Below are 25140 nucleotides of genomic sequence, written 5' to 3'. Positions count from 1 at the left end.
CTTTAATTCTAATGTGTGATATCGTTGGATAGGTTTCACAACGAACAGTCTTGTAATGCGATCTTTTTGAAAGGAAATATATTTTCGGAAAGATTAGCTCCAAAAGTCCCGTTAAGATTTATTAAAATAATAAGAAATATCTACTTCACAGCGGACTCACGATAGTTTTAAACGCCCAATACCCTAACGACTCTGAAATCATTGGTGCCAATTTCCGCCATTTTTAACATTTACTAAAAAAATCAATGTAACTATCGAACCTGCTCACAAAATTTTACGAGAATCTATCGAGAAATACGGCTTGTAGAGAACACTCAGACACACAAGCATTTTACCCATGTTAAAACGGAGACCTTCACTTTTGCTCGGTCAATAAAACGAATAATAATGTTCTCATTAGACCATTTATTAAATAGGCATATGACTAATTTAAGTGTATACTTTACATAACATTTTATAACAATAATATTTGAGAAATGTTGGCCACATGTACTATTTTATATTTAAGCCACAGTCACATTGAAGCAGTATATAGTATAAACTTACTGTACTTATGTCTATAAAGGCGTGCTCTTAGCATAGAGGTGGGCTCTGAAAAGTACGATATCTGAATACAAGAGACATGGATTTGTGCTTCTAAAAGTATGTTGGATCAGTGGATCAACGCAAACAGTGGCTCAGTCGCCCAAATATCGCTATACACCGTAGCTCCATTTGAATTAGTTCGATTACTGAATGTTTCTGTTATAAATAGCCTCTCTCATATTGGAATTAGGTTGAGTGAGCCACTGTACACGTCTGTTTTTTTTTCCGAATCACTGTTCCCTCCTTAACCCTACATGATTATGACTTATTGTTTGTGTGTTGTAGTAGTATATTTACAACCAATCCATCGTGTATGTATATCCATAGCAAATATGCTTAATGTAGTCAAACACAAATACATGTAATAATCTTAATCGTGAGTGGTGAAACGGTTTAATGTCTAACCAAACGCACATCGCTTGTATTCAGGATATCTGTAGTAAAAATGCTTGACAATATGAAAGAAATATTATGTGACATCAATTAATGAGAATTTATGATTGACAGAACAATTGACAGGAATTGGCGTTTGTTAATAATAAATTTAGTAATTTTCGTTTGGCAATTTATAACAAGAAATCAGTGGCTAAAACTTATTCGAGTTATGACTTACTTATAACGTTAAGATTCTGTTTAATGTTCCAATATCCAATTTAAGGAAGGGCAATCAATAAGACTTTATTCAAAGAAATAATCTTATAAATAATGACATAAACTGAAGGGTTCATTATCAAAATTTAAGATAATAACAGAATAGAAAGGCGCCTATATTTTGGTGGACAGATGTTTGGCAATCACGGTGATATCACTAATCTATAGCTTATTTTATAACATATTCCTCATTTTCTCGAAGGTTGAAGAAAATGGAGCCTGGAATAGATCCCTTAAGAGATAAGCTGTACTTTTATATGTTTATTATATATGCAATGCATATTAACATTTCCTAAAATAAAAGACATTAGAAATAGTCTTTCAAGATAATATTTTGCATAGAACTAAATATACTACATTTCTAAACAGATTATTTTGTGTTTTATCTTTGCTCAGCTTTATTGTAAACCGAGTTATACTCATGAGCCTTTTTTATACTCCAGTCATAGCCAAAGTAGTAAATATATATAGAACTTTCGAAATATTATATATTATATATAGGCAATACGAAGGCACATAAATGGAGGCAACGCGATAAAGTTTATTCTTTTATGTCAAAATATATATTCAAAAATTCAAAAATGTTTAAAATTAATAGTAATATCTCGTTAACTTCATTGTTTTATAAAAGAGCCATATAATAGAATTATAGTGTCAAACTAAGGTTTGTAACATTTTCAAATTGTATATAATTATAATATAAAATACAACAACCATAATTAATATTTAATGACCTGCAAAAGCAGATAAGAGTACCATCCAAATTCAATCGTTTGACAACACAGATATAAATATATACTACGTATGACACTCGAGATGAAATTTTAAGGTAAACAATATAAAATCATTCTAATATGTACTAATCATTGAGATTCTAGTAATACAGCAAATTTTTGACGATTAATAAATCAATGAGGCTTCCATGGACGCTAGAAGTACTTAAAGGTAATACAACGTACAGATGTTATTATTTAAAAAAATGATGCTTAATAAGTAGATTCGTTAGAGATTAATACAAGCCGAGCAGGCCCAGGAGAGTTTTCTTGTAGTGCCCGGAGCAATCGCCCTGAAAATAAATTATAGATAGTTTAAATTATATGATTAATGATGGCTCCAACTGCGTGAAAGCATTTTTTAACCCACAACTATTGGATATACGGCTGAAGACAGATTGAATAGACGATGCAAAGCCTTTCAACACATCTACTGTCAACAGATTCTGCTGACATGTTTAGCTATACTAATTACGAGATTATTTTCAAACACATGCATTCGGCTTGTAAATGCGCGTGATTGTGAGGTGTGGATCAAAGGTGGTAGCAGTATCAAAAGTAGCGGATATAACAACGCTACAAAATTATCTGCCGCTTTGGAATTCTTTATACAGTTTTTCTTACAGTTCGCGTTCTGTAGTATCTGTCTCAGTCTAATTGTTCCACATATAGACATTTTATCTTTTTCATAAGCTATTAGAGAATTTTGACGCGTAGTCTGGCGCCATCTATAAAACCTTTGCCAGTTGCCAACCCCATTTAGTGATCGCTTTGAAGGTGACTTTGGAGGTGCAAATGACCGTAAGGACTGAATTACACGGCACGCGAACTCGCATGCGATTTTAGTTACATTGCTAACTGTTGGTTACGCCCAATTCAACCGACCGATCAAAACCCGCAATGGTATCCATGCATCGTCGAAATCAGCCCTAAGATTTGTGAATTTCTGTAAGGGTGGAATCAAATTGCTCGTTAGTATGAAGACGCGTACACATGCTTTCAGCTTTCCGATGCGTACGCATCTTCATACTAACGAGCAATTTCTCATATATAATAAAATGCGGCTCGATGCTGACAGATGTGATTCCACCCTAACGCTGACTTCTCTAAGAGAAGTCTTCTCCTCATCTTACCTCGATCCAGCTCTGCAGCGTCTCGCCGTACTTGGCCTGGAACATGTCGGAGATGTCGCCCAGGTCTATCTCGCAGCGCGTCACCATGATGCGGATGAGCTGGCGGTCGTTGGTGCCCATGCCCTTCATCGACTTGTGCAGCCGCTCCGCGAAGAACAGCGGCTTGTTGCGGACCACTTTCACTGCAAACAGAAATAGGAAGATTAGTTTCACATTCAAAGCAAGACATATCAAACAATCTTCATAATATTTTGCTCTACCTTGATCGATGTCGTGGTCGGTGAGGAACTGGTACCTACTGGAAATTGGTGTGGAAATGTTCCGTGAGCATAGAAGTAGAGTGTTACACTTACCAATGGCGCGAAAAGCCTTCTCCATATCGCCCGAGAACTCAGCCTTGATGTCGTCGTTGATATCATGGCCAGTGAGGAACTGGTACTGGAAAATGGCAGTCAACTGCGCAAATAAAAGTATTAGTTACACTTACTGATGGCACGAAGAACCTTCCCCATATCGCCTGAGAACTCAGCCTTGATGGCGTCGTCGATGCCGTGGCCGGTGAGGAACTGGTACTCTTGGAAGATGGCTACCAACTATGTAAACGACCTAACCAATATACTAGATTTACAATCGCGTCTCGTGGCTCGGCTCGCGGCCCAGCTCGTGGCTCGCACGCGAATGTAAATCGGCTAATAGAAGAGTATTAGTTGCACTTACCGATGGCACGGAGAGCCTTCTCCATATCGCCCGAGAACTCAGCCTTGATGGCGTCGTCGATGTCGTGGCCGGTGAGAAACTGGTACTCTTGGAAGATGGCTACCAACTATGTAAACGACCCAACCAATATACTAGATTTACAATCGCGTCTCGTGGCTCGGCTCGCGGCCCAGCTCGTGGCTCACACGCGAATGTAAATCGGCTAATAGAAGAGTATTAGTTGCACTTACCGATGGCACGGAGAGCCTTCTCCATATCGCCCGAGAACTCAGCCTTGATGGCGTCGTCGATGTCGTGGCCGGTGAGAAACTGGTACTCTTGGAAGATGGCTACCAACTATGTAAACGACCCAACCAGTATACTAGATTTACATTCGCGTCTCGTGGCTCAGCTCGCGGCTCGGCTCGTGGCTCGCACGCGAATGTAAATCGGCTAATAGAAGATTATTAGTTGAATTTACCGATGGCACGGAGAGCCTTCTCCATATCGCCCGAGAACTCAGCCTTGATGGCGTCGTCGATGTCGTGTCCGGTGAGGAACTGGTACTCTTGGAAGATGGCGGCCAGCTGTGTGAACGAACGCGAACAGAGGACGGCGTTGAACACCGATTCGTCGGTGCCGAGTCGCAGCTCGCCTGTAAAATCAGATATTGCGTGTAAGGGTTGATTTAGACGGCGCGCCAGCTCGTATGCGATTTTAGTTACATTGAGGACTATTATTAGTTACATCCAATTCAGCAGACCAATCAAATAGCGCAATGTAATGAAATTCGCATGCGAGTTCTCGCGCCGTCTAAATGAGCCGTAAAGGCCTTAAGTTAATATGATTAATTTTAAAACTGTGATAGAAGAAAACATACACTGAAATTTCGTAAGGAGCACGTAGCATAGAGACGGTACGAGTATTTTATAAGATAAAAGTGGTTTCACCATCATGTTATGTTAGTAGGAGTACAAGTTAATCAAATATTAGATAATAAAAAATATATATAAAAAAAAAGCAAGTTAAAGTCAATTAAATCATGAACATCTTGGCAAAACTAGGTTCGGCATTAGAAGAGAACAAACATACCGGCTTGTAGCAAGCTCCTGGCATCCTCTCTCGCTCTATCTTGGTTCACGTGGAACTCCTCAGACCTGTTGCCCTGCAAACATAATGTATAGGCATATTTTATATTATATTTCTAACCATACTTAGCTTAGCTAAAAAGCCTTAAATCTACAAGTTAATAAACTAAAAATATAATAAATAGTAAAGGGAACTTCACCGTCGGTGATCGTGGTCAAAATACGTAACGCGAGTAACGCGACGTTTTACATTAGTCGTACGTACAGAATATTCTGATGAGGAGTGTATTTTTGAAAAGGGGTTATTTTTGTATGGTTGTCAGAGTAATCCCTTTCAAAAATACACTCCTCAGATATAAGACCTACCAACCATAAGTTATTCGAAATATTTTTTTCAAAAAAGTCAAATTTTAACTAACAGAAGTATCTTCGTAGTACCGCCAAGAATACGTTTTTAAGGGGCCCACTGATTGACAGTCCGCCGGACGATATCGGCCTGTCAGTTGTTCGGAACTGTCAAAATTTTATTCTAACTGACAGGCCGATACCGTCCGGTGGACTGTTAATCAGTCAAATCAGTGGGCCCCTTTATTGGAGCATTCCACGGGCTGTCCCGTACAAACGCATTTTATTTCCTGTGTTGCGACTTTTTTTCGGCATTTAAAGCAGACGATTATTTTTCTGTGCATATTTTTGAACATTTGTCACAGAAAAAGAAACTGTTATACCTGCAGATCTTCAGAAAATTCGCGTTTGTACGGGACAAACGGTAGACAAAATCATGGAATGCTCCTATTCATTGATTGACCTTTTCGGTTTCAGTATCAATTTACGATGACGATGACTCACATATAAAAAAATAAATATTTAACAACATCATTATCGTCATCCGACCTAAACGGGAGCAACTTCGTCACCGGCTCGACAGTCAGCGAGTCATAATGCGTCACGAGGTGATTCCGATCTTAATCATCGTGTTTGGCATTGACGTTTTACTTGTTCTTTTTTTATTTACACTACCAACGCTGTGACGCAAACACAGACAAAACATCCTCCAGACTGAGCATAGTCGCGCTACCCCCTCTGCCACGCATACGGTAATTTTACTCCATGTTCGATTCGAAAGTTTCTTTGTGTGACGTCCGCGTCTTTGAACGGACCAATCACGGCACGGGACTTCGCTAACCTCGTCCCGCGCACACCCGCATTTTTGGCATCATCGGTTGCATGAAATAATTGCTGTAAACTCGGTCTAGAGGATTCCTAGTCTATGGACGCAAATGACGCAAACGTGTTATGCAAAGCATAAATTAATTGATTACGCTTACACATTTCGAATATTATAAGAATTGGAATAATTCATAATTTTAAAAAGTGTTACAAACATACTATGCGGTAAAAAGGTGATAACGCCGTACAACACCGTTTTTTCAGCTGTAAACTCGGGCCAAGATTTTTTTTAGACTTTACAGTTACACATCTTATACAACAATGAATCTTGGCTGCAAGAAGATAAGTTTTCTAATTAATTTGTGTGTACTTTATAAATTATAATAAATGTTATTCTAACTTTAATTGAAGAAAGCATTAAAAATTTAAATATGTACCTACATATTTACCGTATAATAATGTGGAAGTACTTGTAATAACATTTTCGAGTAATTGGTTAGGTACCCCAAACATTGGGGACTTTAATTTAAAACAATATTAGTCAGTGTTACTAAGCACATAAACATCGCTAACACCAAAAAGTTATCGAAACGAGTACAGTACAGTTTTGTTTTACATACAAAATAAAAACAAAATTACTCGTTTTCATCGCTACTAAGTGTAGTTTACGTTATTCTTACCATGCTCAGTGAGGTCATTAGCCTCTTGAAGTTTCCAGACGTGTCTCCGCGTAGGTCGTCCTCCAATAGAGTTCCGTACACTGTAAAAAACAACATTACTTGAGGTGCTTGGCCATGAAACGAGTGTACCTAATCAACAAGTCTATTACATAATTAGTCGTCTAGATTCAGATCTACCGGTACCATCGACAACTTTTGAGTGTTTTCAATCATCATCTATGCCCGTATCTTTAGGTATTTAAATAAAAGTAAACAAACATTTTTTTAAATTTTCGGGTAGTTTAAGTTTCGGGTAGACCAACCAACCAAATACAAAACCGCCTGGATCAGCCACTGAACGACTGGACATAAACCTACATTACCTTTGATCATGTCATAATGAGCCATGTGATAAGGAGCCATTTGAGGGTAGACTTTGTTTACGTTTATTTAAATACTTAAAGATACAGAGTATATTTTTTTCCATTTTACTGCAGAAAAAAATTGAAAGCTGTTCGATGCTTGTCAATAACTGGTTTCGATAAATAATTAAAAGTTAAAAATAACTCGTGAGTAAGGTTACCGCAAGTATAATGCAAACCACTACGTAAGATAACGGGAAAAGTTTAAAAGCGTCCGAGAATTAAAATAATATTTACCTTATTTCAGTAATTATCAAAAATAAATAACATTTTTAACTAATCCACGAGTATTTTAAAAATGCATGATTATTAATTTTCGCGTGCAATATGTTGATAATGCATATAAACGTTTTAATAATGAAAATTATAGGTACTTTGTGTCATTTTGAATGTCTAGTATAATGGTACCTCACATCAGCTCACCGTGTTACACTTATCAATATTAGGTAACTGCGGTAACCCAGCCATATCTAAATGGGGTAATGCTGCCCATGATCTGTAATTAACCCTTTACCAGGCTAACATTTCAAAAATGATTACCGAATGTCAGTCTTACTCCTTGAAAATAGAACACGTTGAAGTATGTGGGAAATATCCCTTAGCAGGGTTAAGACTACACCGTTCCGCAAGATGGCAGATAACATGACAAAATAAGCACGGTTCACATATCATGCGTCTTATTTCTGTTGCGGTCGGAAGCAATTCATTAAGGAGCACCGGTCAGAGGACAAGCTAGAGTTTCACACAATTTTAATAATCAAAAGATGCAGCAGCAAAAGATGAAGTTTAAACTGTGCCAGTGCTACAGAAGAATAGGCCTAGCAAAGATGACATTTAAGATATAAAACGCCAATAGAAATTTAAATAATGTATGGAATAGTCACGAGACTTTTCGTTCCATCTGTCATCTCCATAAATTTTCTCTTTTCGCTTGGCTTTTGTCGATGTACAATTGTTATCTTGGCTAGACCCTCAGAAGACCGTTAAGTTTTATTCTCTGACCGATCTCGCATCGACTTTCAGTCATCCAAAATGATCTATGCATGACTAATGTCTAAATCGTCAATAATAGACGTAAAGGAAAATGATGATGATACTCTAGCCAATCATCTGCAATTCTAGATAGATCACATGCCTACATACACACGCATTTCCATGACGACGTCACTGAATCGAACTCTGACTGGGAATAGAACTAGCGCAAAAAAAGAGAAATTTTGTAGTAAGTAAGGCGTAAACAATTAGAAACGTTATATTATGAACATTCAGCTTCACTCCAGTGCCGAAAATTACAATTTAGTATCCTCAAAGTTTGAGAACAGGAAAAGACGTGAAATGTATTACTGTGGAATAACTATTTATTCCTTGTATTAACCACTCTTATAATAAGTATACTCGTAATGGTGTGCAGTTATTTAGCATTCTGTGCGCGTTACTGTTTCTTGCTGACTATACTCGTATTTATAACGCTATGTTGTGCTACAACTGTATCCTAACCTTGATGCTTGTTTTAAGTATAGGTTTACTAAAATATGCAGTTACTAGGGAATAATTGCAACATTGATAAGCGCGAGGAACATGGTGTTTTGCAATTATATTTGAACCTAATCGGACCTACTGTAACGCAGCAGGAAATAAGGATTGATAATTCCATAAATATATTGTGCAAAATTTTGCATGTAGTCATGTGATTATAACAATAATCACGTGTACAGTCAACTGTACACGGAACCATTCGTGCGCGAGTCCGACTCGCACTTGGCCGGTTTTTTATTTTACCTGTTCCTAATTTCGACTTGGACTCGCTTATTGTAGGAAGCTAGGAAGCTTATTATCAGAAGAGGTATGTGAATATTGCCACGAGAAAGTTATATACTCACTGGCATTGTAAGCCTGCTTGATGACCTGGATCTCATGGTTGGACATGGTGCACATGACCTCGATGAGCACGTCCTCGTCCGTGCCGATGCCGGCCACGGCGTCATGGAGCTCCTTGGCGTAGAACTGGGGCAGTGGCGTCATCAACGCCACCAGGATATCTTCGAACTTGCCGCTTGTTTCGCTCTTCAGGTCTGAGATTAGGTCCTGGAAAGATGATAGACATAAATCATAAGACAATGATATTCTTCTTTGTCGTATCCTCATGGCTGAGGGACGTGACGAATGTGGACACTTATCACCAGCGCTCTCCAAGAAGCTCAAGACAATGATAGACAGTTTGATAACAGTTTTGATTGATGCACGGTTAGTTTCACTAGACTTATATCGACAGGGATATGAACCGTGATTACCTTTTTGTATTATTTTCGAGCTCGCGATATTTCGACGCAGTTACATGCATCTTGTTCTCGGGTAACTAATGATAGCGGGTGGGTGTCAGGTTTTGTAGACTGCGTCGAAATATCGGGAGCACGAAAACAATACAAAAGGTAATCACGCTTCATATCCCGGACGATATAAGTCTACCCGTTGAATAGCTTGTACCAAATTGTTGCCATGTTAAAACTATACTAGTAATAGAACAGGAAGCGATGGAAATCAGAGAGCAGTAGGTTTCCGAATAGTCACTATGCATTGCAAAACAGCTTTTGTGCTCGACAAAGACACAAATCTGCCTTTATTTCATCTTAATTTGTCTTACTTGTAGGAAAAATATCGACGAGGTTTTTAAAGTGTGCTTGGATTTTAAATGGACTGAAAAAATCGAATGCAATTTGGCCAATATGTAAATGTGCAATACATACAGTTTTTAGGTTTTTTCCGGCGACAACGGCAATGTCGGTGATGGTAGGTATTGTCTACTTGATTTATTTAGTGCATTCAGAGCACTGTACACATCCATTTTAGCTTTGAGTAGGTACCTATATTTATATATATACAACCGCAAAAATGCAGTGGGCGAGATAAGTCGACATGTTTGGTTATCAGTTATCGCTCACTTCAGCGCCCGCTGCGCATACGTTTAAACTTCACACAGGAAGTTAGAACATTTGAATTATTGCTTCTAGTGCGTCATGGATCCTGACCCAACCAGAACACAATAATACGATTTAATGATTGCACAAATTCATCATTTTTATGAGTGTTATTTAGTGCTAATCCCATGAATATGTGCCAAATCACAGCAGTCAAGGTTGCCTCCAATTGAAGGGGCCTTATAAATGATACCTTTCATCTGTAATTCAATTTATTTAATTCAAAGTAACGTCTCATGCCAATACAATGTTTATCATATCGTCCTGATTTACACCTCGTTACATACAAATTATAGTAATTTTCCAATAATATACGGAACGCTGACGCTGATATTGCGTAAATAACAAGCAAGTCTACATACATAAACGTAAAAATACTGTATTATAAACGTTAAAGTAGCTAATACTTACGTTAATAATTATACTTTGAAACTTATTTCTATCTCCGTTATTGTAGCCCAAGAACGAATTGATTTGTAAAGGTTTATACATTTCGCTTCTTAGATATCAGCACAGTGATCGTTATTTAGATACACTGACTGAAAACGAGCCCTAATCAAACAGTGTCTGCAAATATCTAATACATGAATTGTTAGTCCAGTAGTTCAATATGATGGGGTTATCTTTTCCTAACAAAATCTTAAAACGAACAGGTTGGCGACCCCTGCCATATACGTATTTAATAATATAAGAAGCTGTAACAAACAATTAATGTTCTCAGAAAGTATAAACTGGCGTCCTTTTCTGTCATTGAACCGACATAGCAATTTAAAATCGCCACCAAGTGGGAAAAAGTGGTTAGGTAAATCACTATAAGTACATAATAACCAATAGTAGTTACTTATAACTTTTCCTCGAGTAGAGTTCGGTATTGATTCATCAGTCTCATGCATTATGAAGCGAAAGTTTTTGGACGCACGCCAAACTATTCGAATGTTTTCTGGGTAATACTATTGTGCGTGTCTCCCATGAAAGTGAAACTAAAATGGAACCCTGGGATCGATGAAACGTTACGAGTATGTTGTTGGACTATTTAATTCAATTAGGATAATTGGCATTGGTAATTAAAACTTAACTTGTATGTGCATAACGTAAAGGAGTGACCAAGGTCATACATAATTAAAAAATTATACTGATCAAATTTTTAAGCTTTTAAAGAATTGGCGAAGGGCATCAATGTGAAATTCGGCTTTACGCCCATTTGGGTCAAACACACACCCACATTTCCGGTTTGTATATCATCTCGGAGTATGACGCAATCAACAAATTTAAAATGTGATGTTCCTTCCGTCAAGCCGACAAAAGAACACAAACATAAAAAAACTCCGACATTTTTTCAATTATTATCATGAATCCTTGCCGCACCTATGAAATAACTGCTAAAGTGTGGGCGTATGTCAATGACCTGAGTAATAAACCGCGGTATTTAGTGATAATGATAAGAGTGTTATACATAAAATAAACAATGTCTATTTGAAATTATCTAAATGCAGTACCAAGGGACCTTATTCGTACCTACAACTAACGAGTGACAGACTTGACGAATATTTTAAGTGAAAGCTACATACTTATAGGAAAGAAACTCTCTCTCCTTTGTTGTTATCAACAAACCAACCGATGCTGCTTCGGTACTTATTAAACATATTTATGATATTTGGGAAAATTCTTGTGATGCAATTGGCATATTTTGTGATCTTTCTAAAGCATTTGATTGTGTGGATCATGGAACGCTCATTTTGAAATTAGAACACTATGGTCTGTCAGTAAATGCCCTAAACTTTATGTCTTCTTACCTTAGCAACAGAACACAAACAGTTGTTGTAAACAAAACCCGGTCTAGCGGTACTGTAGTCCAATTAGGAGTGCCACAAGGTTCTATTTTGGGTCCATTCCTGTTTTTGGTTTATATAAATGATTTGCCATGTGTAGTAGAAAATCTTTGTGAAATTGTTCTTTTTGCTGATGACACATCATTACTTTTTAAGGTTGATCGTAAATCTACCGATTACAGTGTAATTAACAGCACACTCGTTAATGTACTAAACTGGTTTACTATGAACAATTTGCTTCTTAATGCTAAGTAAACTAAATGCATTCGATTTTCTTTGCCGAATGTTAAACCAGTCGATACTAAGATACTTTTGAATAATGAATGCTTAGAGATGGTAGATAAAGCACTGTTTCTTGGTTTAACATTGGACAAAAATCTACAATGGAGTCCTCATATAAGAACACTAGCAAACAAATTAAGTTCGGCCGCTTACGCTGTGAGGAGAATTAGACAATTGACTAATGTTGAGACAGCTCGCCTTGTTTATTATAGTTATTTTCATAGTGTAATGTCATATGGTATTCTGGTTTGGGGCAAAGCAGCTGACATACAGACTATATTTGTCTTACAAAAGAGAGCCATTCGTTCTATATATAATTTAAGGGTGCGTGAATCATTAAGAGAACTTTTTAAAGAAATTAATATTTTAACTGTAGCTTCCCAATACATATATGATAGTATTATTTATGTTGTTAAGAATCTAGACTCCTTCACTAAGAATTCTGATGTCCATAACTATAATACTAGAAATAAAAATAAGCTTGCTATCAGAAAGTTTCGTGTTCGTAAAGTACAGAAGTCATTCGTTGGGCAATGCATTCATTTTTATAACAAGTTACCTGAGGATGCTTTAAGATTACCCTTTCCAGCTCTTAAGAATTACTTAAAAAAGTCATTGATGTTGAAGGCTTATTACAGAGTCGAGGACTACTTGACAGACAAACATGCATGGTCCAAACCAGAAACTGTAATAACGACAAGTAGCAATTAAAAACATTGTATTATGTGTAGAGTTAAAGGTGACTCAGCTCAGGTAAGAAAGCACATCAAATTGTATGAAAGCATCTCATAACAATCAGTTAGATTCATATAATATGTATTCTCATTTCTTTTATTGATTTTATTTTCTTTTCCTTTTGTAAGATTTGATTTGTTTTCTGAAAGAGCTACGTATTTGTGATTTCATGTGCATATATGTTTATTTTTTATATCAAATTCTATAAAGTTATGTACTCACTGAGTATAATTGCATGAATTCTATAGTAATTTAAATTGTATTAATTACTCGTAATGCATGTTAATTATAAGATGTAATAATGTTTTGAAAAGATGTGTCCCGCCGAGTTTGTTGCCGGTCCCATATTGGGATACCCTCCTCCAATTGAGGGGGGATTTAAATCTTCTCGGGGCAGAGGTGTACGGTTGGAGCCGGTAAAGGTTTATTTGACGTTCATAAGCGCATTGTAATATGCCTACTTGAATAAACTATTTTTTATCTTTATCTTTATCTTATCTTAACCACGTGCGAACAGCCAATATCAACGACTATTCTTAGTTAACGAAGGTCGCAATTATTCTTCGTCAAAGAGCACGAAACAGAAAATAACCACGATTAATGATAGCAAAACACCATCTCTATTTCTGATGTCATGGTCGTCGTATCAATGGATCATGACTTTTTATCTAAAAACAGTACCGGAACCGGGAAATCTCGGTTCTCGACATAAGTGCCAATATTAGAAATACGCTACCGGGAGCATTCTGTACTTCTTGAGATCATGCTGACTTCAGCGATGCACTATTACTGCTAGAACTACTGAATGGCGTTTTTTTTTTCGGCTTGTAGTCCTGCGCGCGAGGGAACCCAGCTGGCTCCGTAGACAACATGTCAATCGCTTGCGCTACACAGCGAACGAAACGCAACTGTCACTGTCACACTTATATGGAAGAGTGGTAGGAGACACAAAGCGATTCGATGATGAAGCGCAAGCGATCGTCACCTTGGCTAGGCCGCCTGATTACATAATATCTCCTAACAGTGGGATTGTAGTGACTGCCCTTACCTTTCCGTACAGCGTCTTGAACTCAAACGCAATGCGCAGCCGCTGCTCGTTGCTCCGGCGCGTGAGCACCTGGATGATGGCCTTCTCGTCCGTTCCAAAGCCTTTCATGGCCTTGCGGAGGACGGCCGCATCCTCGCGGGGGTCGAAGGGGTTCACCGGGACCACCGTGGGTTTTGACTGAAATAATACAAGAATTTTAGGTTCTGATGCACGATTGTGTTAGAATCATTGGTAATTTATATTCTAAGAAAATTACAATAAAAAATGTAAAAATTGTAGTTTTGTTATAATTAGTTTGTGATAAAGATGAATTAGAAATATGGGATGAATACTTGAATAGTGTGCTGGATAAGTCTCTCTGGCCTATGCGTAATTTATTTTAAACTCTGGCATCAACATTATTAAAATGGAACCTCAACTTAAATGATCAAGTTATTAATATCACGTTATAACACGTTGGCATACACTTTTATTTTACTTAAAAAAAAATATATCTGCTCCATGTGGGCAACTGGGCATAGATAGAGGCATTATTCTGCTCGTATGAGCCAATGACTCATTTATTGCCACATAGATAAATGATCTCCAAACAAAACTCCCAGTAAGGCAAACTTCTTCCTTACGGCCTTATATTTAAGGTATTAATTTAAACAACATAGTATCCAGGGTCAGAGTTACTAGGCCTTTGTTGTTTGGTGCCGACCGCCAAGGTGAAGGTCAAACTCAAACCTGTGCAGTGTAAACAGATCCTTAGGCCTAGTTTAGGTACTAGGGAGGAATAATGGGGACTGATTTTATGATCTTTGATTTAGAGGGGGACAGGGGTCGGTAGACTGCGGCTCGCGAGCCACATGCGAGTCTTTGGAGGTACAACTACGGCTTTTAAAATCACCTAAACAAGTAACACTCAATAGTTCTAAAGCCATTCCACGGTTCCATAAACGGGCTATTTTTACTGCGAGTCTTCTAAAAAAATTGCCGACCCCTGGTGTAGGATTAGTGCGCTTAGGCTTAGAAATATTATATATACACATTATGTTATCAATAAACTAGCCGATGAATTCCTTAGACAGGGTATTATAATGCTAAGGAATTCTATCATCATGTCCTCAACAGGAAATGACAGAAACTATCTTCTAATGTTAAATTAAATCATAGGAAGAAAATGGAAAGACAAGTTAATTACAGATTCAGCATGCTTAGCACAGCAGCGCCGCGACAGTATCTCGCCCGTGAGATAGACTACCCGTCTTTTTAGGGTTCCGTACCCAAAGGGTAAAACGGGACCCTATTACTAAGACTTCGCTGTCCGTCCGTCCGTCCGTCCGTCTGTCACCAGGCTGTATCTCACGAACCGTGATAGCTAGACAGTTGAAATTTTCACAGATGATGTATTTCTGTTGCCGCTGTAACAACAAATACTAAAAACAGAATAAAATAAAGATTTAAATGGGGCTCCCATACAACAAACGTGATTTTTGACCAAAGTTAAGCAACGTCGGGATGGTCAGTACTTGGATGGGTGACCGTTTTTTTTTTTGCTTTTTTTTGTTTTTTTTTTTTTATTATGGAACGGAACCCTTCGTGCGCGAGTCCGACTCGCACTTGCCCAGTTTTTTTTCTAACTGTACTAATTAGAAAGGGAAAAAGGGCGCTACTGTGCTAAGCCTTCAGATCAGTGGGTAATTCCCTTAAGCTGCGCAGTTACCACTAACCAGATCGAGTCAACTAGGGCAGACTAGTAAGAAATGAAATCCCATTAGTCATACACCACCAACTCCTACCGCCAATTGTTTGTGATAGCTTTTATTTTTGGTTTGGTTGAATCAACTGGAAAATCTCTTATTTGGCAAGAAAAGTGAAAAGTATATTTAGGGGAAGAATAACGGCTGTTAGGTACAGTCGCCATCAGCTATATCGAAGCGGCCGAGGTGCTCACATATATCTGAGCACGCCTCTATTGTCAAGGCGTTAGAGTGCTTGTTCAGATATTGTGAACACCTTGGCCGCTCAGATATATCTGATGGCGACTGTACTGTGCTAACCGAGATAGATGAGTTTGTATTCTTTCGTATTTTTATCATTTCATTCATGTAGACAACCATTAGAATTCAGTCTGGAGTGGTTTGGTCATATATTTTAAAAATTATATGAATTAAAAAATAAATATACCTAACTACAGTAATTACTAACTGGGTAAGTAAACAACAGGTCCCTTAACCGATCATTGACGAATGTATTAGGTATAGGTACATATACCAATACTACCAAGTTGTGTGGTTGGTACCTACACTTAGCGTTATCTAAAGATGAATTGCAATCGCTGTAACTAATGGTTATATTTGTGATTACTGTTCCATTTTTAAACGTTCACTGTCCACATACAAAATGATACGAGTATGACAAAGTCACACGTCCAAGTGTGCTTTCACTTTGAAGTTGTGAATCACTTATGAACCCATAGTGGAAGCACGGAACAAAAAGCTTCCCGGACGGGGAACGTGTTAAATACTTTAGAACTCCATATATCTTTCAACGATGCAGCAGACCAGCTGAGAAAATTGCATAATATAGCGTGACGAATAGGCGTCTTAGTGACGACCAGCCTATTAATATACGAAACATTTATCGACTAATCCATGTATAATCGGACCCCTTGATTCATAACATATATAAGTAATCAAGGGTTAGACTTGTGCTGGTTGATAGTAGCGTTTGCTTTCTGCAAGTGTTTTGAACAATCTCCAGTGTTTGTACTAGAAATGCCCCAGATAATATTAAGTGACTGATAGATAGATAAGTACCATAATAGGATCAAGATTTATGTTGTTATTATTGTCTGATAATCTTGTTTGTACTTGAACCTTTTGCGATAAGATCTGTAGAGTAGATTTTTTTTACAAGTCTACAGGCACCCACCTGCCCAAAAAAGTTGGGTTGGACAATTTCTTGTTGACTTATGGTCCTTGCCATGGTGCTTTAAGTCCACCTCATCTTTATGCACTCTACATGCATCTTTACATTTCTTGTAATAAGTATTGAAGAATTAAATGAATAAACGTATTAAAAAGTTGAGACTAATTGACATTCTGATATCATCTTCTCATTTACTATTCAGGAACTTTAAGTTACTTATATCAGCTGTCCCAATAGGACCAATGTAACATACTTATCTAAATATGCTTTGGAGAGCATCCATTTCCGAATGGAAATAATAGATACAGGCAACAAAGTTGACTGCCTTTGGGGGTCTATGTCTATTATCACATAGCTAATAAGCCTTTTGACTTCACAAAACGAGGAAGGCGAGTAAGGGTATCTTACACCAACATGTAGCAGAATCACAATCAGTAACTAATAAAGAAAGAAAGAATAATGCTTCAAAACATTAAATACTTACTTCAATATTTACCATTTAAACCAAATATCAGACGGTTTTAAAGATACAGTTATCTTTCCGAACACCTAGAAGAGAGAACAAAAGAGAACAGAACAAGTACCTTATAACGAAATGACTTGAACCCACGCCGTACGCCAATTGTCGCTCTATAGGCACTACGCATACTTGAATTTGATGTTACAGAGGACATATCAATAATCCGCACTGAGTCTCACTGTTAATACTTTTCTCTACCGAAACCAATCAATCACATCACTCTGCTTGAACAAGTTATGAACTGTTTAAAGTTTGAACGAAAAGGTTTCTATTGGGTTTGAAACGGCTACATCCATTGTAGCGGGGGCCACAGTTAAGACTGAATTACTGACTCGGTGATAAGTGTACAGTGGAGATGAAGTGAGCATAACAATGTAATTGCAGTCAACTACTTCTTGAATAGAGCTGACCATGTATTCCTATAGCCATCTGAGAGTTGGTGAACCAGCTTGACTGTGACCTGAGCATCTATAACAACTATGAGTAACTGGAAATCACTATTATACTGGTTGCTTGTGTGTTCAACTTGCCTGTAAGCCTTGCCTGATATGTCATTGGAATAAGTGCTGTATGCTTGTAGCAGTGTTGGGCAAAAAGTAATTGAATTACTAATTAACAATTGCAATTACAAAATGTAATTCCAACAAATAATTTCCATTACATGTGGAAAGTAATTAAAATTTTAATTACTAATTACAATTGCAAAATGTAATTAGTAATTAAATTATTAATTACATTTTGTAATTAAATTTTTTAATTTAATTACTTTTTTGAATTACAATTACTTTTATAGAATGCAAGTATTTGATCATCTTTATTTCCAAAATCAGATGAACATTTTGAATGGTTTTAAATTTGACTAAGCAACATTGTCAATGTTGACTTTGGTTGATTTGGTTGGACTGTAGCAAAGGGAGGGCTGGGACTTAGATTTTTTTTCTGATTAGGTGGTGTCATTATGATACTATTTTTAAATGATTGTAATGTGTAGATCACGTCAAAATAAGCATCTTTTACTAAAAAAACTTTTCTCTAAAATAAAAAATAGCTGAGTTAGACGCCTCCAAAGATTGATGTTTTTAAAGGGAGCTGGGACTTGGAAAATTTTCATCGCGAGTGGTGTCATTATGACATATATTTTAAATGATTGTAACGTATAGAACACGTTAAAATAGGCTACTTTTACTTGAAAAACTTTTTTCTAAAATTGAAAATAGCGGACTGTATCAAAGGGGGGCCGTTTCTGGGACTGGGACTGAGAAAATGAAAAAAAACAGGGGTTTTAAAACAGTTCTTAATAAAGTTTTAGAAAAAAGTTTTTCAAGTAAAAGTAGCTTATTTTGACGTGTTCTATAAGTTACAATCATTTAAAATATATGTCATAATGACACCACTCGCGATGAAAATTTTCTAAGTCCCAGCTCCCTTTAAAAACATCAATCTTTGGAGGCGTCTAACTCAGCCATTTTTTATTTTAGAGAAAAAGTCCCAGCCCCCCCTTTGCTACAGTCCAACCCGAAAGGCCCCTTAGGTCGGCGCTTACGTCATTATTAGCGGCGCCCCAATACTAATGCGGTGCTATGCGACGTAAGCGCCGACCGCCATATTCAACGTGGTTTGTCACATAGTACCCCGTAAAGGTATGATTCCAGGGATAAAAAGTATGTTATAACGTTATCCAGCGTATAATGGAATTCATAAAAGTTTTTCTTTATAATTACTCCAAGTAAATTTGTTCATATTTGCATATTATTAAAAAGGTAAGTGAAGAGTAATTGAGTAATTTAATTACTAATTAATGTAATTACAATTGCAAATTACATAGAAAATTTAATTACATGTAATTAAATTTTTTGTAATTCAATTACATTGTAATTCAATTACATGTAATTAAATTAGTAATTAAATTACACGAGTAATTAATTACGCCCAACACTGGCTTGTAGGTACATGTTAGTCAGAGTTATTTAAGTCACATGTGGCTAGTTATAGCTTGTAGTGCTCAATGGAAGCCTATTGTTAATATTAATTGCTATTGTTTGTGTGGCATCTTAATTAAATTGCAGTCATTAATTAATACTATTTAGTTATGATCCCTTCACATGATAAGAAAAAGTCATTAATTAGTTAAATCTTGAGAAAATAATGTGTATTTTTATAAAGACTTATTGTGTATAATTAAATATTTATGTGTAATATTGCGAAAGTTAGTTACAATGATAGAATGAAGTAAAACTTAAATGCACATTAAATAATTTTGTTCCAAAAAATAATGTTTACATTTAGCAAAAGTAAATAATACATTGATCTGTGTAATTAATTACAGGATAACATTCCACCACAAACAATTGATAAGAGCAATGGAAACAATTTGAATACCTACTATATTTTATGTTTTCAATTATAAAATTATTATTTCTAAGGCAATTTATAAAAGATAAGACAAAGTTAACCCAGTTTTCATTGCTCTTGCAAATAAATAAGTAATAAAAAGCACTTGTTTTGCTTATCACAAATAGAAGAAGCCATCAAATTAATGAAAGTATGAAAAAGAGTGATACAATAAGAATATAAGACAAACAACATACCTTTGGTGTTGGTACAGAGCTTGATTGACCATAAGCATGTTGGCTATGTGGCTGAGAGTGGCTTTGTGGCTGAGAGTGGCTTTGAGCGTACCCCTGTTGCACTTGGGGTGCTTGGGCGGCTGGTGTGTAGCCTTGGTAAGCACTAGGGTACCCTTGGGCCCTGGGGTACCCTTGATTGGCACTGGGATACCCCTGATTGGCATTTTGGTGGCCATGGTTAGCACCTGGGTATCCCTGATTGGCACTAGGATAACCTCCTGGTTGTGGGTATCCGGTTTGAGCAGTTGGATATTGAGCATTAGATTGTGGGTAGCCGGGTTGCCCAGTAGACTGGGGATATCCAGAGTTAGACTGAGGGTACCCTGAAGGTGGTGCCGGGTACCCCATGGTTGGCATACCAGGCATAGGCATAGGATTGCCGAACGACTGCGGAGCGGCATTGCTAAATCCTATATTATGCATATACTGCTGCTGAGGATATCCCGTTTGGCCCTTGAAATGAAATGAAAAAGTAATTATAACGAAATCCACTTCTAAACGTGACCTTCATTGTGATAAACATAACAAGATTCGTTTCAATAACTAGAGCCAAGAGAAAGTTTATAAAACTAGGTACTTACTTGCTGGTAGGGATTCATTTTGGATACAAAAAACACTTAAATCCGCACTACTAAAAAGCACTTGTTGAACTATCGTAAGGGAATGAGGCTTATTTAAGAAATTTCGACACAATTACTTCCCGCGATTTTTCCGGTAATTCGGTACGTGCCGTGGGTTTCACCGAAGCCGCTTTTGTGACGTGTGACGAGATTATACGTTTTGTCTAGTGATTCACAAGACTGGGTTATCATCCAACTTGTAGTCTTCTGCAAGCAAGAAAAGCCTGTTTGTCAATGGAATAAGATCTGTTTTGTTATAACATTAGAACTTACTTGGTATTTGTCAGAAAAATTACGTCATATTGAAGGTTCGTTCAAAAATCACCATATTTATATTTAAAATAAATTGTAGTAAACGGCGAAAAACAAATGAAAGTTAAACCCTAATTTGCCTATGTTATGTTATTAGAATATTAGATGGGTTTCACTAGCTGGCGCTATTATAAAATAAATATTTTAAATTTGCCTTGTTTAATTTTTCATGTATATAACATTAACTAAAAAAATAGTGTTAGAATATACCCCTATATCAATACGCTTCCCAAAAACGTTTGAAAAAGAAGAATTATTTTCAAAAGCTGGACTTTACTCGTTGTCTTTACGTTTAGAACAACTGCTTTGTCTTTTTATGGTCTTTTTTAAGAATGGCTTATGCTATTAATTCGGAACGTTACCCTACAACAACTGACACTTTGACAGTTGATATTGTTGACAGTTCAATAGATTGACGTGTGATTTTTGTACCTTTGGGCTGCGATTGGGCTTTATATGATCTTTAAAATCACTGATAAGTAATTATTTATTAATGAGATGCACAAAATGAATATCAAACCTGATTTAAACAGCATTGATAGTTATCAAAAACTATTCTCTAAGATAGATAACCCTGACGTGGTTTTTCAAAATTTTGTAAAGAAGTTGGCCAAATATCACTTTCAGGTCAAAGCTACAATCCAGGTAAGAAACGAGTTATATTTACATTATCTTTACCTCAATAAATAATTAACATCACAAAGCTTAATACCCTTCAATTTCTTTACATAGAAGTCGCCTGGAAACCTGTGTATTTTAATGTTAATTACGTACAACTATTTTATATTTTCAGGATATTTTAGAATGTAGAGAATCCATGGAGGCGTTGAGTGAGCTCAATGAAAAGGGTCGGGCAAAGATAAATCTACTGAGGGATGAAATAGAAAATATGGAATTATATGGGAAGGAAGCTTCGGATGATAAATATATTGCGGAACTGGCTTCCCAGAGGCAACAACTGGCTATGTATGTTTTTTATACTTACCCATACCCATATATCATAACTTGCTTGGCAACCACCTTGAGTGAACACTTTGGCGGCACAAAAACTGTTGAGACCAGTTTTCTTGCGTTTCTTTGGTGGTTGAACTATGCAATATTTAATATATACTTTAAAAACTTAGTTCTAGCACAGTCTAATTCTCCCCTTAGGATTTAAAGATTTGATAATAGTAATTTTTCTAAAAACTGCACAATTTCTTGGGATTATGTAGCCAAGCAGACTATGTGCTCCTCTAAGATGCATCAGTTCTCACAGGAATTATTTCAATCTCATTGTGTCATAATAATGAGTCTTTGATTATACAAATGTTGACCAACACATTTCAAGTATCCATTCAAAAAGGTACTTTTAATCCCTTTGACTCGCAAACCTCCATAGCGGGAATGCAGAATTGAAATTTAATTAATTGACAGAAATTTAAAATTCCAACAACTCTGTAATTTAGTGTTCTTTCCAAAGAGTTCTTTGATTTCACTTTTGTTTAACATATCTCAACTTTACATATTTTTATTTATTACAGCCTTCTTAAAGAGTTCAAAGACGCCAACATCTCCAGCATGTTTGCAATAGAGAAGGCTCAGCGGGAGGAGCTGCTAAAGCCACCAGAAGGAGACGACTCTAGTCTCAGAAACAGGAAGAAAAAAGTCGACCGTGATGCATTGCTTGAAAAATCTTCAGGTATGTCTTACTCTCACAAACCTTTTCTTTACTCCGCTGGGACCATGCGTATTGACCTCCCAATCTTCTGCCTTTAGCCTTGATCTGAGGTTAAAGTCATAATCATTTATTTGTATTAGTTTTTTTCATGATCATTACTTGCAACCATGGTGTTGCAGGATATTCTTTTAATTAAGTAGTTAGTACCAACATGGACCTGACTAGGGTGTAGCAACATTATTAAAACAAAATTAAACACCAACAGAAAATATCAATGAATATAAAATAAAATAATGCAATCTATTACTATACTAACACACATTCATAAATAACAATTATGCTCCATCCTATTGCATTGACTGCAACTTGACACGTTTTAAAAATAAATATTAATGTGTCATTTCCTCTCTAATGTAAGTAAATCATTTTATTATAATAATATGTTATACTATTCCTGTTCATTTCTCCTTTTATTAACACTAGCATAAATTTGCATGACAATTGTTTTAATTTATCTGCCGCTACTTACCATTCTCTATGTTTTTTTTAAGGTGTGACAGAGCAGCTGCTACAAATCAGCAGACAGTTAGCTGACACAACACAAAGAAGCCAGAATACACTAGACAGTTTAGTTTCATCCAGTTCTACAGTACATGTAAGTGCATTTATTGTTTTCAAGTCCGTATTATAGTAGGCTCTTATGTGGATAACATACTGATACCCATCCACTCGCCGCTCCTGTGTGTGACTATAACAACGCTATGCACGTACATGTTTAGTGATGTTCGCTGGAGCAGCCTTAAATAAACCTCGGCAAGGAGTACATTTCACAACACACCTTCATTACGAATAAAGACGGTTTACGATATACACTCATGGACAAAGAGCGCAAATAAATTTTTTTTTACTAATTTTGAAATTACTTTAGGTTCTATAATCCAGTAACTAAACCTTTTTTTGTGTTCCTCTAAATTTGTCCATGAGTGTATTTTGTTCGTCCTTCATCTATAGGTAAGTATTTCATTCTTACTTTATGATTAGTACAACAATCATTACAAACAAAGACACATTTTGTGACCAATTGTACACTTACTTGCAGGGAACTCAATCAGAGCTTCAGAACACAGCGGGATCTATATCAGAATCTAGCAAGCTGTTGAAGAAATACGGACGAAGGGAGTTCACAGACAAACTCATTATGTTCTTTGCATTCCTTTTTTTCTTGGCTGTGTGTCTATACATCGTTCAGAAGAGACTGTTTTAGTGTAAGCATGCCATGATTTTTGGTGTCTTTCGATTTGTAACTGGCCCCGAGCGGCTAATCCTTTATCTATTGTTAAGTAAAACCGCACGTGCCTCTACCTGTAAAAAAGGGTCGTATAATTCTCTACGGTTACCGAGTGCTCGCGTGGCGAACCAGTCTAAAATGTGTCATCCAGATGCGTAACAAAGGCGCGTTATCGAAGAGCGCACCTACAATGTTTTTTTGAGCGTTGGACTAGCCCGTGCTCAGGTGCCAATTAGAAAATTAAGACCCTTTTTTGCAGGTAAGTAGCACGTGCGGTTTTACTTAACAATAGACAAAGGATTAGCAGTTCGGGGCCTGCTACGAATCGACAGACTATACTAGACTGTTTTATAGACAAATGAACAATAAATGTGCTTATTCGGTTGAATAGGGTCATTCTTTGAGAAATATGTCGGCGGTTGCGTCTAATTGCCACGTTTCTTTTCATACACTATGGGTTGCGGCAATTAGACCACATATATTTTTTGATAATGACCCAATAATACTTTGTGCCGTGGTTTTTGCAGCTGAACAAAATGGCGCTGCATGGCGTGGTGCCTTATAGGCAGGGGCGTATTTACCCTAGGGCCATCCGGGCCATGGCCCGGGGCGCCAATCCGCCAGGGGCGGCGTAAGCTGCCCCTGCCGCACCTGGCATTTTGTTTTTCTTCCTTGACTTCTATGGCGGCGGAACGTATTGGCCCGGAGCGCCAAATTTCTAAATACGCCCCCGCTTATAGGGAAATGATTATATGGCTGAAACCGTATATTTTTCTCACAATCTTTTAGTTTTTTCACAATATTTCCGAACGTTTATTTGTCTATGATTGTAGGTGTAGATGAGGCTGAAGTACGACTGTATTTAAAATATTTAATGTGTGCTCTTAGAAATGTATTTTTTCCAGCGTTAGCTGAGTTATTTATATGATGGACTGCTATTTTAATTTGTAATTATTATTATGCCTAAGTTTTGCAATTTATTTGTAAATATTTTGTAAATATACCTAGGTCATTTAAATAAAATATGTTTTAAAGGATTTTTGTTTTGCTTTTACGATTTTCAATAAAGTTACCTAGGTATTGTACGCTAGATCGTGCTATCCGGTCTTCCGGTTAATGAAAAATCAGAACCGTGCTATTAGTGGTACCCC

The 25140-nt window shown here is 36.9% G+C and overlaps 2 protein-coding genes across 3 annotated transcripts; one reads left to right on the top strand and one right to left on the bottom strand.

Annotated features, from left to right (window-relative positions):
• Positions 1-385: 385 nt before the first annotated feature.
• On the bottom strand, positions 386-20929 carry LOC134665055 (annexin B9-like). Of its 2 annotated transcripts, XM_063521845.1 has the most exons (9): positions 20691-20929; positions 20071-20562; positions 14047-14223; positions 9058-9262; positions 6777-6856; positions 4931-5003; positions 4320-4493; positions 3143-3324; positions 386-2302 (listed from the first exon to the last, which is right to left on the bottom strand). In XM_063521845.1, the coding sequence occupies exons 1-9, from the start codon at positions 20706-20708 to the stop codon at positions 2246-2248; spliced, it is 1458 nt and encodes a 485-aa protein (XP_063377915.1). In that variant the 5' UTR covers positions 20709-20929; the 3' UTR covers positions 386-2245. The 2 variants fall into 2 exon arrangements, with proteins under 2 accessions (XP_063377915.1, XP_063377916.1); XM_063521846.1 differs by lacking the exon at positions 20071-20562 and having other exon boundaries at positions 20691-20926.
• A 520-nt stretch (positions 20930-21449) lies between these two features.
• LOC134665557 (vesicle transport protein SEC20) lies at positions 21450-24555 on the top strand. The gene is made up of 5 exons (XM_063522533.1): positions 21450-21686; positions 21835-22007; positions 22565-22722; positions 23253-23356; positions 23801-24555. Exons 1-5 carry the CDS (start codon positions 21540-21542, stop codon positions 23963-23965), a joined length of 747 nt encoding a protein of 248 aa, XP_063378603.1. The 5' UTR covers positions 21450-21539; the 3' UTR covers positions 23966-24555.
• The last annotated feature ends 585 nt before the right edge of the window (positions 24556-25140 follow it).

Source organism: Cydia fagiglandana, chromosome 6 (assembly GCF_963556715.1).
Source record: "Cydia fagiglandana chromosome 6, ilCydFagi1.1, whole genome shotgun sequence".
Taxonomy (NCBI): Eukaryota; Metazoa; Arthropoda; class Insecta; order Lepidoptera; family Tortricidae; genus Cydia; species Cydia fagiglandana.
The sequence above is the reverse complement of the archived record's forward strand: the minus strand, read 5'-3'. Positions and strand labels throughout refer to the sequence as shown.